We start from the raw sequence: 19,518 nt of genomic DNA on the forward strand, positions 1-19,518 counted from the left end.
TTTCTGAGCCAGAATCAAGTTGCTGTTTTGGATCATTAACTAATAGCCCCAATGCTTACTACTCCTCTCTATAAAGACCTCAGAATCAGTATCATTCTTCAATGTAGCCCACATGTGAGACAAAGCAGAACAAATGTGGGAGGGCATGAAATCATACAGGCAACTGATTTCTTTTTTATTCTCTGGAACACTAATTTAGGCTATTTTAAAAGCTATGTTTACTGTACACACTCCTCTTATTCACATTCCTCTTCTGCTGCATTTCCTATTCTGCTATAGCTTTACAAAGGCTTAATGACTGTACAATGCAATACCAAACATTTCCCTCTGCAGTTAAGTGCACATATTTTCTGCCTTTAAACCTGGGAGAGTTCAGTCCTTTCCCAAACAGTCACAGAATCCATTATTTCCAGGCACACTTTCATAGTGCAACCGAATACAAGAAGCTGACATTTTTTATTTAGTACCTGAGGGCTATAATCATGAAAAATTTACTCCCTGAAATACAGTTGCATGCGTTTCGTATACAACACACTCACAATGAAAAGTAATTTCCTTGAACCTTGTGGTAACAAATGGTAACTTAACGAAATGTATCAACATAAAATAAACATGAGAATGTAGCACATCTGATTTCTCTGGAGTAAAACTACCAGTCCAAGTTCCTAGCAAAGACTGAAATGAGTAAGAGGCCTTGAAGCCTGACATATATCTCGAAAAGCATGGGAGAGGATTCAGGGAAACTGTCATTAAAATAAATCGCTATTAGTGATTACAAACCTCCAACAACACCGTGGCTCACTGCAGGAGAACTGTCTGAGGCAAAAACAAGATGCCCAAGCAATGAAAAGCAAAAGATAAGCAAGAAGTTTACATGTATTCCTTTGTAATAACTGAGGGAGGATAAAGGTTACATTTACAATGAAATCAAGTATTGGATTGTTTCTTTTCCAGTTCCTACCCATCTGGTAAAAGAAAAGCCAGGTAGAATCATTACTTTTTATTTTGGACCAATGAAGACAGAATACGTTCTGAGAAACAATAACAACAAAATAATCTTCCATAATTTCTGCCCTGAATTATCCCAAGAGCTGGATGGACACAGGCAGGACCCCCCCAGTGCTGCCCCATGACAGGGGAGCTGGCAGCAACACGCAACCCAAAACCCACCACAGTCACACAAATAGAAACACCTTCATTGGTCTTTTCACACACAATTTTAGAGAAATTACAATAATAAATTTGACTAAGTGTTATAGTTCTGTAAGACAAATGGTCTCAGAAATGAATACATTCTTGAGAAGTCCAGCAGTGATAACGAAAACACAACAGCTCAGGTGCAACCTCTGGGTCAGAAAGCCCCTCAGTTTCTTTGACAGCTATCAAACAGAAATATTTTCTAGCAAAATGTTTACCCCACACATCCTGCTCTCTTACACATCTCATACCCACCAGAGTTTAAACTCTCTTATGTACACCTTCAATCTGATCCCACATGGCAGTTCTTATGGAAGAAGAGTTGCTATTCACCGTGTATTAGCTGAAGGGAACAGAGCATTCAAAGAGACAGGAGAAGGCTTTTTCCACCCTATTCTATACTGTGGAAGTTGTTCATGTTATTAACATTATTTGTTCTTTTTCAAACAGAACAAAAATTGAAGATGACGGAATAAATCCTGTAATAAGGAATTTAGTTTGAACTGATGACAGCATTGACAGACACATTTCCTGTGTTCTCAGCAAGATTTTAAACACACCTCTCCACTAGATGTGCCTAGGCTTGCTATGATCATACAAAGGCATACCATCTTGCAGTCAGAACAGTCATGAAGGATTGCTTTTGGAACAGACATGCTCTGCGTGTGCTTTAAAGGTAAATTGTCATGTTTGTCTTCCACTCTGTTTTATGACCCTCATTTTGGATCTGCCTCTAGCATCTGAAAGACACAGCATAACTACAGCTAAACATCTAACAGCAGCATAAGCAAGGTCAATAAAGAAGAATATTCAGTAAGCTGAGACATATTGAGAATTGCATGCTATACAACAATTTTACATAAAGATATATCTGTAACTACTCATTACAGGACTTCATAACAAAAATGCTAGCAGGAATTTGGTATGAATAGAAATGCACATACATAAAAACTAAAAAAGGATGGAAAATTATGCCCAAAGTATGTATTTAATGCAGTGTTTAAAGAAAGTTTCTTTATACGTCACATTTGTGAAGTATATATAAGCTTCTATACATGTACATGTGTAGAAGTACATGAAATAAGCTTCTATTAACAAAGGTTTCATCAAAGTACATTCTCTCTTTATTAGCATCCAGAATAACAAGGACTTGGTGTACATTTGTTAGGAAGTCCATTAAAAATGCATCATAAACCCATAAATTTAACATTAGTCCAGATAAAAAAAAACAGGTTTTCCACTAGGGGAAGTAAGCAGAGCTCTGTCTAACACATGACTGCACTGCATTTGTTCCACGACAAAAGAAAACTAAAGGAATACTTTTCAGTTACAGGCCTATTCAAGCATATTGAACAGGACTTTTAACAACACCCAATGAAAAACTTATCCATCACATACAGCGTTTGGTGACAAAATTCTAAATTACAAATGGAGAGCAGTGACTTTGAGGGGAAAAAACCCTGAATTACAGAAATAATAAGAATTGCTACAAATTTCTTCCCTGTTTTCATTAGTTTGAATTGTCACCATGCTTTTGACTCTGAAAATGTCAGTGCTTAATGCAGCAATTATCCCTGCGCTGCATTTCACACTTTCACATTATTACATACAATTCACATCCTACTCAGCTACAGGGAAGTGAGATGGTAGAAATAATGTTACCTGAATAAACCCCTGGTGTGTGCTGAAAGGCCAGCAAGGCAAAACCGTTAAGCCATGCACCTACCCCTCAGTTGTTAGGTAGCTCTCAGCAAGCCCCACTGTTATAATTAGTTGGGTTTTCTTGGCACAGTGCAGTATACCATGTAAACACTTAAGCATCTCCTACTGACTTGTCAGTCTTGGCAATTTTCTGCTTCCTCCTTTTATCTTATTTTCTCTCATCTACTTGTCCTCCCATACTCTCATTTAATTTCCTCAGACACTGGTTGAGGCTGGAGGTCTGAGATGAGGATTCAGTGGTGTCCAGACACATTGCGATGTATCAGACTGTACACTCCAAAAAAAACCCAAAACATCCCAAAAAACCAACATGTTTCCCAGGGCATTCTTACCTATTAAAGAAGAATCCATCCCAGCATCCTAGAATCTCCTCTTGTTCTTCATTGACATACAGCCACCTATTGGTAGCTCTCAAGTAATAGGAAGTCTCATTGCAGTCCTTTTAATCCACAACATCTAAGACATTCTCCCTTATGCTGTTCAAAAACCCTAATGCTGCTCATCCTTGGACAGCCAGAACTACATCACAAATTAGGAGAGTCAGTATAAATCTAGAATGCTAAACATCTAACAAAAACAGGACTATCTGATGGAGAACAAAACCAAAGCAATTTGAGTCATGGCTGTTGGTGATACAATTAATCAAAGCAGGAAGTAACAGAAAAGTAGCAATAGGAACATAAATGGCAGTAAGGGGCTAACAGACACAATGTTAACAGAAAATAGAGCAAACAATAAAAATGCTAAGAAAGTGTCTATAGAAATGTATATGTAACACAAGTTTTAAAGCAAATCATCCAAGAAAGCATATATATTGGACAGAGTTGCTCTGTTTCCATTGCTCTGCATCAATGACACACATTATAGTCTCGGGGAGCTGGATTTATTAGCACTCTCCTGGCAGCCATATCCAGTTTGATATCAAAGAAAAAGTAAAAGCAGTATGAACAATGTGAACATTGGGAAAAAAAAAAAAAAGTCACAACAAAGCAAAACAAAACAATGAAATAACTCTTAGAAATATCTAAAAGCTGTGACTACCTATGTAGAACTTAAATTAGATCCTAGTCAGTACTCCCGAAATATCTAAGCACGGAGCGCCCTCTCATGTGTGCTCTGTTCATTATAACTCCACAATTCCTCAGCTTCAGACTGAGTCACAGTTATGATAATATTGAGAAACTCAGTCTCCAAGATGAGGAAACTCAATTCTTGCATGCTGAGAAAAACATGAAGAATTTTCAAACATAAGCAAATTGAAAAAAGAAGCCACTGAAGAGCTGATAGCTCAAGTATCTCTGTGAGGTTTATAAATTCTAAGGCAGTAAGCTGATTTCTAAGAAAGGAGTAGTTTTTCCTGTATATTCATCTCAGAAAGACAACCGTTACACAGGAGAAGATTTATATATTTTTAGAACTATATAACTGTAGTGTCACCCACCTGTCATCCTCTTCCCACTGCTCCCATGTCATACTGCTGCTCTTTGTGATTTTAAGAATTTAGGGAAGGTGAGTACCTATACAGCTTACCTGCACAACAGCTTTCCCCTAGCCATACCATTAACCATCACTTCTCATGCAGGAAAGGAATAGTACACTTCTTCAGTGAACTTCACTGTTAGGAGAAATGTTAACATCAAAAAGCTGACAAAATACAACATGAGGGTTGGACTAGATGATCTCTAAAGGTCCCTTCCAACCCTTACCGTTCTATGGTTCTATGATTTAAATATCTAACAAGAAAAAATCTGACACAGAGAAAAGGACGATCCTGTAACTAGAACCTGGGTTAAACTTAATATTTCACAGACTCCCTATTGAACCTTTAAAAAATTGCTCAAAATATGTCTAGATACCAGTCCAGAATCACGTGCAACACAGCCACATCAATGTGATGCAATGCTCAAGGCCAGATGCTGTAGCTCAGGTTACAGCACTCCAGTCACACAGCTGTGCTACTTTAAGATCCACACTAGCAAGGCCATGTTATATAGATACAACAGCATGGCTTGGCACTACCACAAGTTACCACTAAACAACAGAACAAATACTCTCCCTGTTTTCCTGCTGGAAAAATAAGAATAGAACTATTCCACTCACTTCAAAGACAGTAAGAATGTGTTACATGAAATGCAGGGATAAAGTTATGTACACATCTTACTGTAAAGGGTACACAAACTTACTGTTATATTCCAGAGTGTTATCAGAAAGCAGCACTAAGAAAGGGAGAGGGTGCAGAAAGTTGAGACAATTGCAGTCCCGTAATCATGATAAACAATAGACAAAGATATCAAGCATGCTTCTGCCACTGGATTAGTGATGCTCAGTTTGGTACACGGTCCAGTTTGACTCTACCAGAAAAATAAATTTCTTGAAAGGAAGCAATGGAAGGGATGGGAAGTAGGCACTGAAAACAAAAGTCACAAAAAACCCTATATATAATAAGATAAAAGCACATCTGAAGTGCTGTGACCAGTTCTGGGCTCCTCAGTACAATAGAGAGACACAGACTGGACCAAGTTAAGGAAAAGATGATTAAGTGACTGAAGCATCAGTCATATGAGCAGAGGTTGAGATACCTTCCGTTGTCTAACCTGGAGAAGGAAAGTTGCAGTGGAGTGGGAGTCTTACTAATGTGTATGACTGACTGATGGGGGACAGCAAGAGAACAGAAGGAGGGTCTTCTCAGTGGTATCCAGTGAATGGACAAGAGGCAATGGGCACAAATTGCAATATAAGAAATTCCATTTAAACATAAGAAAAAGCTTTTTGGTGAGGGTGGTCAAACACTGGAACAGGGTGCCCAGGGAGGTCATGGAGTCTCCATCCTTGGAGATACTCCTGGAACAATCTGCTCTAGCTGACCCTGCTTTCAGCAGTGGGGGCTGCACTACACGATGTCCAGAAGTTCCATCCAGCTTCAACTTTGCTGTGATTCTGTGAAATGAAAAGACGGGAACAAACACACAAGTCTCAGGGTAATGTCACACACCAAGTTTTAGCAAAGCTGAGAAAAAAAAAAGCTGTTTAACAGTTTTGCGTCTGAAAACCTGGAATGCATCTTTCTGCAAATTAAAGACAGATTGTAAGCCAGAGGACAGGACTGGAAAGTTCCTTGCTCATCAAATTAAAAACAAGAGGTCTATTCATGAAAAAAGTTATGTGGTCAAGTCACATTCTTTGCTCAAAAGTTTTACATGCAACTGAGGGTGGGCACCGTACTTGCAATTCATTGAGAAACTTTTAGGTTGTTACCGATTGCCACAGCACATGAGAGTACATTTATAATAATATGCAAGTAGTCAAAAGAAGTACAAGAGGACAAGCAAGTGTCCCTTTTCCTTTTAAAAGGACTGTTCATTTGACTGATAGCTGGACTCACTTAAAACTTACAAGCCTGCGGAAATGGCTGTGTGACTTGGACAAAGAACATCTCAGCCACCACATCTTAAAATAGCAAATGAAGTGTTTGCTCCTAACCTTACAAATATTGAATGTTTTCATCCTAACACAAACCAAAACACACCATTAGGAACTCAAGTCACAGGAAATATGAGTACTCCACCCAGGCTGGTCCCTGCCAGTGGCTGTCTGCAAGGGATGCTTCTGAGAGTGACATGGGAAAGAGAAATCTGAGGATGCAAACAATCCTTCCCTGTCCTCCAAAAAAATTGCATTAAGGAGCGACTCATGAGACCAGAAATTAAAGTTTATTTCTCATCCATCTACTCTGTTCTGAACATTTTCGTCTTATGATGAATGGCTGAGATCACTGGGCGTGTTCAGTCTGCAGAAAAGGAAGCTGATGGGACCTAAACACTCTCTACAACTACCTGAAAGGAAGACTTGAGGAGCTTAAAGGTGTCTTCCAACCAAACCAATTTTATAATTCTAAGATGATAGCTTCAATAATACACTCTGATAATCAGCTCTCACAGATCAAGAAGAGAGTATTTGAAAGTAATATTTATTTGCATCAACTTTAAATACATCAGCTTTCAATTTATTCCGATATTATTATTTTATTGTAAGAATGAGCTGTTCTATATACCTTGGGTATCTTGCAACAACATCCTGGACAACCTGCTCTAGCTGACACTGCTTTGAACAGGAGGTGCTGGAATAGTCACTCTCCAGAGGCCTCTTCCAACCTCAGCAATGTTGTCATTCTGTAATACTAGAAATATTTTTTTTAAGATATTGTCATTCCCCAACCCCCAAAGAAAGTCTGAACTCAGAAAATGCTTCATAAAATCTCAGAGAATGTGAAGATGTGAACCAGCCCCCCACAGGGGTTATTAGAAACAGCAGCTAGAGAACAGAAGACTTGGGGGGGTTTTAATGAAAAATTCCTTTTTTTAATATGAACATATAAATATCAAAATGTTGCTCTACCAAACAAAAACTGCAATACATTTATATTATAAAGCATCGGGTAAAAGTATCTCAAAAGTACAGCAGAACATACTGCACGGGACTGAATCTTTCATTTAAACAGGGACCAGAAATATGTTGCTACACACTATGTGTGTAGCTGGGTCTAGCAGAACAAAAACTATGAGCACAGGACACAGGTTGAGTATGTACCCTTTGGAGTACTTTGTATATTTGGACTAACACAGCCAAGCCCAGTCAATAAAACATAACAGATATACCCAAGTAACTGTTGATTCTGAAGCATTTTTGACAGGTGCAGATTCAGACATTGAATTGAAGTAGAGGATTTCAAAAACTTTATCTCTGTTTGAAGGGCAGAAAACAGATCTTTGATGATAATGGGTCTTTTTATCATATTGCCTCATTGAATATCACCAAAAAAAAATCTGTCATTCAAGGTTTTCTTTGAATATTTGGGGGAAAAAAAAAAAAGTTTCAAGTGTTACCTTTGCATATGAGGGCAAGAAGGACAACCCAGGAAACTACAGGCCAGTCAGCCTCACCTCCATCCCTGGAAGAGTGATGGAACAACTCATCCTGAATGTTATCACTGAACATATGAAGGATAAGATGGTTATCAGGGGGAGTCAACATGGCTTCACCAAGGGGAAATCCTGTTTGACCAACCTGATGCCTTCTATGAGAGCATAACCAGCTGGCTAGATGAGGGAGGAGCAGCGGATGTACCTTGACTTCAGCAAGGCTTTTGACACTGTCTCCCATAACATCCTCATCAGAAAGCTCAGGCAGTGTGGCTTGGATGAGTAGACAGTGAGGTGGATGGAGAGCTGCTGAATGACAGAGCCCAGAGGGTGGTGATCAATGGCACAGAATTGAGTTGGAGGCCTCTGGCCAGTGGAGTTCCACAGGGATGGGTTCTGAGGCCAGTCTTGTTCAACGTTTTCATCAAGGACCTGGATGAGGGGACAGAGTGTACCTGAGCCAGCAATGCGCCCTCATGGTCAAGAAGGCCAGTGGCATCCTGGGATACATCAAGAAGAGTGGGTCAATGGAGGTTCTTCTCCCTCTCTACTCTGCCCTGGTGAGGCCTCATCTGGAGTCCTGTGTCCAGTTCTGGGCTCCGCAGCTCAAGAGGGACAGGGAACTGCTGGAGAGAGGCCAGCGTAGGGCCACCAAGATGATCAGGGGACTGGAACACCTTTCATATGAGGAAAGGCTGTAGGAATTGGGGCTGTTTAGACTAGAAAAGAGGAGATTGAGGAGAGATCTTATTAACATTTATAAATATCTAAAGGGTGGGTGTCAGGAGGCTGGGACATCTCTTTTTTCTATAGTAGCCAACAACAGGACAAGGGGTAACGGGATGAAGCTGGAACACAAAAAGTTCCACTTAAATATAAGAAAAAACTATTTCACTGTGAGGTGAGGGAGCCCTGGCACAGGCTGCCCAGAGGGGTTGTGGAGGCTCCTTCCTTGGAGGTCTTCAAGGCCTGCCTGGACATGTTCCTATGCAACCTGATCTAGGTTGACCTGCTTCTGCAGGGGGGTTGGACTGGATGATCTCTAAAGGTCCCTTCCAACCCCTATCATTCTATGGTTCTATGATATTCCCCATGTTTCTTCAGTATTTATACAAGATTAGAAACAGCACTTTTTAAACAGCATGACACATTCAGATGCATACCGGATCATTCAAGCCATGCTGCAAATATTTTTAGAGGCACATTCAAGCTGCTGTTTCTGACAATTTCAATACCACAAAAGGTTATCGAAGGGCAAGATCTGCATGCCGTATTTAGCCAGGCTTCCCATCGACTTCAGTTTAGTTTGACAACAAATATGAACACTGCAGGAGGATGTTCCTCTGCCAGTTGCACAAAAGCCAAACAGGAGATAACTGCAAAACATTAGCTCATTCTCTAACAATCAATTGGCCAGTAAGTGACTGTGTGACACAAAGGAGGTTAAGACAAAAGAAAAGAGAGAAAGAAAGATTCAAACAACATATGCACACACGTGTGTGCCAGTGGTTTCAGGAGCAAGGTAGTGAGAGCAGCAGTATGAGAACAACACTGCTCCAGAGGCTCTGGAAAACTGGGACCACAGAATGGGGATTCTTTCTGTAAGAAGGAAGAGTTATCACCACCAGAACTCATGAGCAAAGAGAGGGTAAATGGATAGATACTTTTGTTATTTCTTCGGTTTTAGCTGGTCTTACAGAGAAAGTAGAATCTCACTATATGCAAAACAGTCACCATTTCTGACTCCTATCACTGAGTATACACGTTTCGTTTCCTGGAGCAACTCACAGTTCTTCCTGCACAACTTGTCCAGTATTTCCCCAGCTATCTGTCTAAAATAATAAAAATCAAGTGATAAAAACTTGGATGGTAATTAAAGATTTGAAGTTAGATCGTGAAATTAATGGTTTTTGTGATGTTTGAAAAGAAGTCTCACCAGCTAAATCTAGGGCTACCCTGATCAAGAACAGAGACTCAGGTTCAAGAAAGCAAAATACTTCCACTTATAGCTGCATTACGCTTGGAATAATTTGGCATATAAGCATAAACAGTCTTAAATAAGTCTCTTGCACAATCTAAACAAAATCACTCCCAAAATACACAAATTATCACGTTGCTCTCTTCAACATGCTTGTTTGTCTATAGCATCCATTAGTAACAAGTAGTCACAATTCAACAAAAGTCTGCTTAGGCTCAGGCAGAATATAATTGTGCCACAATTCTTAGGAGACTTGACAAAGCTATTCCTATAGCCTTCAGTGGAATGGTTTTACTTGTGATTAGTGAAAACAACACACTTTACAGGCTTTTCCCAACTTTCTGTTAGCCATCACAGCACTGAGACCAACTCTGTACTTGTAACTGAGGGTTGAATTTGAACACATCTGCAACTGTCTGTGAAATCTACTTTTTACGTCAGAATTAACCACAAATTTACATTATTTAAGCCACCACATATAATGTGAGGTGACAGTGACCCAGAATACATATCCTTCATTTTCATTTACCATGCCTAATATAGTCAGGCTGCACAGCTGTGAAGAGAAACTGAATACAAATTTTCAAGAGACTAAACAACAGCAAAATAAAGAAAATTGTTTGGTGGTAAATGAAAGAACAAAATGAGTCTGATCTGATTAACCTGCAGGGTATTCCCCAAATGCATTTTAATTCCTGAAATATTCTGTTACCTTTTCACTTTTCAGTGATATGTACACCAAATATTTTTTAAATAGCAAGAATTATAAGCCAACTCCCTCCACTCACTCAAACACTACAAAGAGTTTTATGTGCTGTAATAAACATGCTAAAGCCACACAACACAACATTCACAGTATACTTGCTTATTACTCAGCATGAATAAAAGTTTGAGAGTCATATTTTAGGGTGGGGAGAGGAGCCATGTTAAGAGAATGATTTTCAGCCACAGATTTTCACAATCTAGACTTTTTAAAACTAAGTTCATAAGAGGATAACAGCAATGGGAGCACACCCCGCTAAGAGGAACACACGTGGGGATACAATCCACTGATGCGGAAAGAAGGGAAACAAAGTTATGTTACTTTAAAGGAAATACATTGATTTTTTGGTAGGATTTTGTAGGATTCTAAAGAAGTAAAAAACAAAGAGGAAAAAAAAATGTCTCTTGAGAGAATTGGGCTACAGGGAGAAGGAGGAGGGACTGGAACTTAAATTAACTCAAGACCCTAACTGAAAATACAAGCTACATGAAAATTAATATAAGATGTACGAAAAATAAGCTGTATGAAAATTCAAAGCAATAGACAATTGTGTTTGAAAGCATGAAAGCAAGAATAACCATTTTCTCACTTTCTATATCATCTCATTTCACAGCTTTATTTCAGAATGATTTTTGCTTGGCTTTTGCTTGCTGTCATCTGAAGAAAGGACCAACTTGATGCACTGTCCAGGTCAGAGTATGAAAATACTTTTGTTTCAAACGCTTGTCAGATTGTGGCATTTCCCACTAGCACTGTAAATGCTGATGATTTTTTAAGAAAAAGTAAGAATTAATAAATTGCATACCCAAGATAAAGGCAGAAACAAAGAAATTGGCATTTGTGGCTTAAATCTCAGAAAACTTGAATACAAATTAATTTATGACTCCTTAAGTAAAAGGAAGCTGGATCCTGTATTTAAAACTTAGGCCTTTCAAACAAAATACCAGCTATACTGTTAAGTTCCCTCTTCCAGCTAATTAAGTGCTTAGATATTGTATGCATAAGTTTCAATTTTCCCTGTTATAGTCTATCAATAAAAATTATATAATAATGTAAAAAAATCTATAAAGCAGGTTTGATATCGAACTTGGCAACATAAGTGTTAAACTTCAGATGCAAGATCTTTTAGCAAGTACACTGTTCCTTGTTTTAGCTAAAATTAGAATTAATTGTGCAATAAAAATACAAACATATGTGTTAGAAAATGTAAATGTTGCAAATGAGGATACCTCACAAACCTAAGCTGCCTCCATTTCAGGATTTCCCATCTCTGCTGTGATTTCCCAAGCATTTCTGTTGGGTAAGCATGGCTCCCAATAATCAGAAACAGTTGAGGAGCACAGTAATGCTACCTAGCATTCCCCTTGCAACCACTCAGAGGACTGGCATGTCATAAAGGAATCGGGATAGGTAACCACCCCATTTATCTGTCAGTAAAATGGGAAGAATAATTGAAAAATAATAACTTCACCTCAGTATCATCAGACTGAAATTTGTTTTCCAGTTCAGTCAGAAAGCTCATTTATATTTGAGTCCTTCAACTAAATAAAAAAGAAACAAAGACTCCTCTGTGCCTTTTCCATAAAGGAGGAAGAGTAACCGAAGAGCTCCAGCTACTGCAGGCACCAAATTCCTCCTGCTGCACTGCTGTTTTCTGTCACTGTTCCATGGAAATGCCAAAAATATTTCTAAGATACAGCTCAGTCGAGAGAGATACAGAATTCATTATCCCCTATGAGTGGACAAAATAATACAAGTGGTAAAATAACTACAAGTAATTAGCATTATTTTACACATTCACTTATGTTAATCACACTAGGACAGTTGCTATAGCTGGTGTGTCGAAAGCAGAAAGAATTTCACTCTTAACAGCTCCAAAACTTGGTAGAGCTTTACTGAAAGGTATTGTTTTCAAAGTTCCACTTTTAAGTGAGTGTTCAAATGGACATTCACAAAGAACAAGAAAGGCAATCTGAAGACATATTAACAAATCTGCAACAGAGGAAACAGGACAGAAAGGGCTGAAAACCTGAAGAGGAACATTTAACAGAGAACTCCTAGGATAAGACTTGCACAGTCACATTCAGCAACTAAAGCAACTAGTCCACACCAAATTAACACAAATTCCTGAGACAAAACGAAGACATAGTGGCAGCGACTGGCCTTGATTTGTAGATGCAGATACCTCAAGCCAACAGTCACTCTCATTGTGAAGCAGCCAAATTAATGACAGAGCTTGGCAAAATTTTTCATTTTCTTCTAAAACCTAAGTCATTGCAGATGATTTCTGTGTAAACAACAATCCGAAGCAAAGAGAAAGTACTATGTAAGAAGAGTGTGAAAATTACAATTCCAGATGCAATCAACACACAGAGGATAAAAAAGTAGCTTATTCAGCTGTGGGTTTCCATTATCTCAATTACTGTAGTAGCATGATGGGTCCTTTTTAAAAGCCAAGACACACTCCAAGCCATTTTTATGAGACTATGACTGTGTAAATGAAGGCAGACAATGCAGTCAAATTCTGACCTCTACAAATCATTTCTCATTCAATATCTTATTGACCTTCAAGCTGGCTAATGAAAGGCCTTGAAGGGAAATTAATCTCATGTTTATGACATTACCTTTGGCTCAATCAAAATAAAAAAATCTGTTTCTACATACAAAAGAAAATGTCCAAAATTCAGATTTTTTTTCGTGGTGCTGGGGTGGGGGAGACGTGTTTTTCTTGAATATCAGTTGTACACACACAGTACAGCTGTAAGACAGCAGCTCTGATTCATCTATGTTTTCTCTTATTAGGGTGCCATTCAAGAACATATAAATAGGTTCTAAAGCAGCTTAGTTTTGTTTTAATTTCTCATGTCAATTGGCCTCAGCTACCTGCCAGAATTTCTTAGGAGAGGACCTGGGTTATGAATCTGCTCTTAAATAGCATCTTTAGCTAAAGAGGATAGTCAGGACTGTGAGAAATTGCATCTGGAGCAGATGCTATTAACATTGATGAGCATGTGAAGGGCTGGCCCTGGGTTAGCCAAGGAAGAGTCAGTTACTGAAATCAATTGTAGCTAGTGAGAAGCAATCCCAGAAAGAACTGACAACCAACACCATTTTCTCTTTATAAAATGTTTCCTCTCACAGACAGATCTTACTAAGAATGCTAACATACACATTTCTTCAAATGTTTATCCAAAATATACTACATGTAAACACATTTTAACACTATTTAGAAATAGCTTACTGCTCCATTACTAATAAGAATCTCCATACTACCTCTCTCAGGAGGTTTTGCAACAAAATGTTCCTGGATGCCACTGAATGCTGACTACATTTAACATGAGAGATATCTAATCTTCACAACCTAGAAACTATGCTGGTTTAAAATAGTAAAGCAGTGTCATACCCCTACTGGGGAGAAGTATTTTTACATAGAAAACAGTTTAACACTCAGCAGAAAATTCATGTCAAACAACTTTTAAAGATATTATTATCTGGAGCTTTTAGCAAACCCAGACTTCAGTACAGAAATACAAGCACTTGTTTACGTTAGGTGTGATGTATGTGAAAAACGATCCCAAAGGAGTTACTCCTTCCCCAGAAGACAAATACACTTTCCTACCTTCGGCCATTTGGGATTTAGAAGTCGTGCTTTGATTGCATCATCCAAGGCCTTGTCATACTGCTGGATTTTCATGTAGGCTGCCGAACGATTGCTGTAGAGAATGCAGTTCTGTGGATCGACGCCCAGAGCCTCATTGTACAACACAATTGCTGTGTGGAAATCACCATCATGACAAGCTTGGTTGCTCTGGCGAACTTTCTCAACAAATTCAGCTTTGCTCAACATGGGACTGTCAGGACCTCTTTTTCCAAAATATTTTGATCCAAAGAAGGAAATCTGGGGAAGGGAGGGGACACAACAAATCATGAGTTAAGAGATGCTACTCAAAAGAAAACAAAAACAGAAACAGGAGAGCACAAATTAAAGCCCCCAGAATTACTGCAGAACAAACTATAAACACAGGTCAGATCCTTAAAAAAGTAAATTGTCTATCTATTGGCATTTTGGGGTGTACATAAATTACAGAAAGGAGTCTTATGAAACAAATAATTCCCTGTGAAGGACCTCTTCTAGAAGACAAATTGCCTTCTTAAGCATAAGGCTAGTTGTAGCCTCTTTTAGTATGCTGCACTCCCCATATTCACAAGTTTTTCTTCCTCAGCCATACTACTTGATTCTACAACATCAAGCATAGTCACCAGATAAACAAGTTTATCCAAATAGATGTCAGGTGTGAATGTGAAGATAATGCTGATACACCTGAAGTTCGACACATAGATCACACAGAAGCACATGCATGCACAGACAATGTAAGAACGTATAAATTCTCCTCAAACCAAAGAAATTGCACTGGGACATCTGCTCACAAAACTTTATATTGTGCTACCTGTAGGCTGCAAATTGTTCATAAATGGGAAGGATAAGTCTTTGGAACTGAGTAGACTCACAGAATTCAGTGAGGCACACCATTTATTTTAGCAACAGAAACTTGTCATTGGCAGAGCCACCTTCCTGGATTGTCAGCTTCAGGCAATATAAAATGACAAGATCAACATGTTTAAGTCTCCTAATTAAAAAGATTATTATTTAAAGTGAGCCATAGAAAGTCCTAGTTCCATTAATTCTGGTACATCCTTTCTGCTCATTTAACTTTCTACATTCCCTACTTTCTTCAGCCAGTCACTTGCAGTCAATAACTGGTTTTGTCACGTACACCCTAGTCTCTCTTTAGGACCCTCAAAAATTCGGCAAGAATATCTTTGTATAACTCCAATGACGAGACCATTGTGAATTCTACAGTAATCATATTAGGCAACATGTACGTATGGTAACATGTAAAGTCCTTGGGGAATATTTGCTAAAGGTTTAGACTGCTAGAATTGAGATTGGTGTCATCCATTATTAGTCCTGCAGATTGAAAAAGGCTAAGAATATCACATATTGTTTCCAGAACACAACTGTAGGGCTTAAATACATTACCAGAGCATGCTAAGGCACATTTCTAGGTGGAAGGGAAGCAAACTGACATCCTGTCTCAAACATCAAAATGGTCCATAGAATTTTTTTTCCTTAAGCCAAGCAACAATAGAAAAGCATCAAATTAGAAACTACTGCTCTTTTCTTTATGATTGTATCCATTTTGTTCTGATAGGTGTTTGTTCAAATTGTTTTTAAACTCCCTCATCACTGAAGGAGATTCCACGTTTTATTCAGCCAATAGCATTACACTTCTTCATGATTTTCACCATTAAAATATTTTTCCTAATATGCACCCCAAATACTCTTTGTGTCAGTAAATGTACTGTTTCTTGTCCTATTTACAGGAGACCAAATAAAAAACTTTGTTCCTTTCATTTCTGTAGTTGCCTTTTATATAGCATTCCCACTAACATAAGCTACTATGTAGCTTGAGTTATCATTAGGAACAGTACTATAAAAGATTAATTTCTGCATCCTTGAAAATTCATTCCATACACAGTACATCTTTCAATGCAATGGCACACTTCTGGGCTACTCCAATTTTACAAAGACGAACTTCATATATTCCCTCGTACTGTCAGGAAAATTACTCTACTTTGAGTAACAGTGCAAACATTAGAGCCAAACACGTTGCTTTATGCCAAGCAATGTGATAATTCACACATTTGTGTGTATTTCACCGGAAAATTCATCATGTGGTCAGTTTGCCTTGACCTGGAAAGGTACAAGAACAAAATACAACTATTCAGCAGCTATTACATAGGTAGATGTTCAAACACAAGTATCAGGAAACCCTGAGAAAGCCAATTAGTCACCAGAAGGCCACAGATGACTGGAAGTACCATAGGGAAATGTGGTTGGTTGCCCTGATTGCCAGGGACAGCACAGGTAACTACCCAGAGGTACCATGATTCACATGTAGAGCTGATTTGCTGTAGAAAAATAAGAGAAGCCAAAGGAAATATCATTCTTCTCACATTTCCTTTCATCTTCACCTACTTTTTTTTTCTCTCTGTAGTTTCAGCAGCTCCCTTAATTCCAAGAACTTACATTTCTGCTTACTTCTGAAACACGCTGAAGTTAACAAGCATATCATCGTCGTGCAAGATTCTTCTCAGAAGGGAAAACCTTTAAAACTACTGTGTAATCTTTCCAACCGTTAAAGTCAAAGCAACTAATGAATTTTCACATTGTTCTTATTTCTACATTTCTAGTCTTTGTTCCTAGAAATTACCAGAAGCATTTGATTTTATATAACTTAGAACCAAGACTTTAGAGACATTACAGGCAAGAAAATCTAATGCAGTCTTACAGAAATGCTATTGTCTATTAGGAGTGTGGGATATTTAACCCCGAGCGATATTTCACACAAATAAATGTATAATCTTTACCTGGAGTCTAAAAGGACCTCAAATATGTCACAAAATTCTGAAAGCAGCTGAATTTCAACACAATACTCAAGGAAATGCATTTAGGCTAAGAGTCTAAAGAATTCTCATACATTGTTTTTCAGAAGGAGCTGAGGAAATGAACAACCAGAAATTAAGAAACGTATTAGAGGGCAAACACAGGGTGAACATCAGAGGATGAGCAACAGAGACAGTGCAAGGACACCACCGATATTTTGTTTATGACATCAGAGATCATCCTGTGCCATGATCCTTGGAAACTGTGTTAACAAGCAAGCAAACAACCCCACAAACACACAGTTACAATTTAAAATGCCTCCCTTTTCAAAGCTGTCAGCCATAGTAGCAACAGACGTTGCTTTAATCTATATACATTTACAGGAACTTTTGGGAACATTGCTTTGTTCTTAGCTTCAATACCTCCGTGCTACAGTTCTGACAAAACCTGAGATTTAATAATCAACATAAACTTCCACTGTACAAATTCAACTTATTTAAGTAAAGGCAGATCAGGCAGCACAATTCACATTTCTGGCACAGCCAATATGAACAGTTTTTGTATGATGCACTTAAATGATCACAAGGACCAAGTCTATCAGAAACAGCAGAACAGTATACTAAGGAAAAAGTGACCTAGCAACTAGGAATGGAAGTAACTAGTATCCAGGTAAGGAGGAAAGGATGGATACGCAGAGGACAAGAAAGAAGCTTTTCATTTCAGTCAGGAGGGGAATAATGTGATTAGAGTGAAGCTGCCAGAAAACAAGACTTGATCAATAACCAGTAGAAACAGTGACGCTGTTGCAGCAGTAGATTTTGCTTCTTGAAGATTAAGATTTGGCTAGTACAGAGTATCAATAGTACTCATTAATGATGTTATCACTAATAATAATCAGCAGTCTTATACACTAGTATGATATAGGACTTAAAAAAACACATGACTGTGTTTAGATCAGGCACTCCACTCCTCCCAAAAATAAAGATTTCCAACCCTACTGCTGACAAAAATCTTTCAATATTCACAGGCATCCATTTATAAAAAAATAACAACTCAACCTTAAAAGGTTTTAATTAGCACCTGAGGATCTCTTGTTCAACATCAGATGAAAGCATATGAGCAATGACATTATCTAAGATTGTGCAATCCTCCAAGAAAAAATGAAAGACATCCAAAAATTAAACATGAAAAGCTCCAAGGAAAGGAGGAAGGACATAGAAGGCATAGACACCTAGCCGCTTCAACTCCCCGTTTACTGGGGACAATCAGGGACATCCCTATGACTGAAACAACAACTTACTGGAGCATGGGCTGCTGATAGTGATAAAACATCTCATCCTCAATTGCAAACCTATACTCCAGTGAACAAACAGAACCTCATCAAGGACATGTACTGTCTGTCATTCAGGATGCACTGACTGAATCCAGATTTCAAGTCCTGTCAGGAGCAAAGTTCTTATAATAGTTACTGACAACTTTTTCAACGGCCGGCACGCCTGGCTGAGGTACACTCTGCTTGAAAGCCTGTGTCTGTACCGTTACTTTCAACAGGTCAACGAGCTCTGAGTGCCACTTTGTACTATGGAAACACCAAAAAAGTTTGTAGATTTTAACAGGCTATGATTAGCTTTAGTTTACCGAAGAGCCCATAGAGAGCATCATTTCCACGTTGTGCCGCCTCTCGCGCGCAGGAGTGCCACTCCAGCCAGCTCCAGGCTCAGACACGCAGAGGGCAGCAGCTGTCCCGCCCGCTCGCCCCAGCGCCTCGCTCCGCCGCTGACCGCGCTCAGACCCCTCGGCGGCGGCCGCGCTCTCGCCCGCACGCTGCGCTCCGCCGGGCCCCGGCGGCGGGGCTGCTGGCCCGGGCCCACCGGCCGCGGCACAGGCTCCCGGGAAGGCGGCGCCACTCTCAGCCCGACACGAAGTCCGGGGCGACGGGAGCCGAGCGCTCGGCCGGGTGACCGCGGCTGCAGCCGAGGCCTGGCCGCCCCAGAGCCCCGCCGGGCACCCGCCGCCCCAGCACATCCCGCGGCCCGCCGTGGCTGCTGCCCCTCACCTCACCCCGCCACCGGCCGGGTTTCAGTCCGCCTCCGCGCCGACCGCGGGGCCTGCGCCCGTCCCGCGGGCTCCCCCTCCGGACTCGGACGGCGGCCCGCCCGCGTCCCGCAACTTTCCCTCTGACGCCCGGGGCAGGGATCGCGCCCGGCCCGGCGGCTCCTTCCCGCCTCCTCGGCCGCCTGGCGGGCGGGCCGCCCCCACCGACACTACAGCAGGTCGCCCGGCCGGCGTCAACTCACCCGGGGAAGCTCCGCGTCCCGCTCCCGTCGCCGCCGAGCTCGGCCCCCCGCTAAGGCCCCCGGCGGGGCGGGCGGCGGCGCCTGTTGCTCCATCGCGCTCCGACTCCTCCTCTTCAGGGGGCCGCCGCCACCGCCTACTGCTGGGACAGTCCCGCTCCGGCCGCCCGGCCCCCCGGCGCCACGTTCTGGGCCCG

General features: G+C 40.3%; 1 protein-coding gene across 1 annotated transcript in view; it reads right to left on the minus strand.

Moving 5' to 3' along the window:
- Positions 1 to 19,518, minus strand: part of TTC28 (tetratricopeptide repeat domain 28) — a 124,193-nt gene extending 104,675 nt beyond the window's left edge. Inside the window, exons 1-2 of the mRNA XM_062009598.1 lie at positions 19,325 to 19,518; positions 14,199 to 14,477 (exon numbers count right to left, since the gene is read on the minus strand). Of these exons, the coding sequence (XP_061865582.1) occupies positions 14,199 to 14,477; positions 19,325 to 19,417 (372 nt within the window). The 5' untranslated portion in view covers positions 19,418 to 19,518. The remainder of the gene's footprint in view (positions 1 to 14,198; positions 14,478 to 19,324) is intronic.

Source organism: Colius striatus, chromosome 17 (genome assembly GCF_028858725.1).
Source record: "Colius striatus isolate bColStr4 chromosome 17, bColStr4.1.hap1, whole genome shotgun sequence".
Taxonomy (NCBI): Eukaryota; Metazoa; Chordata; class Aves; order Coliiformes; family Coliidae; genus Colius; species Colius striatus.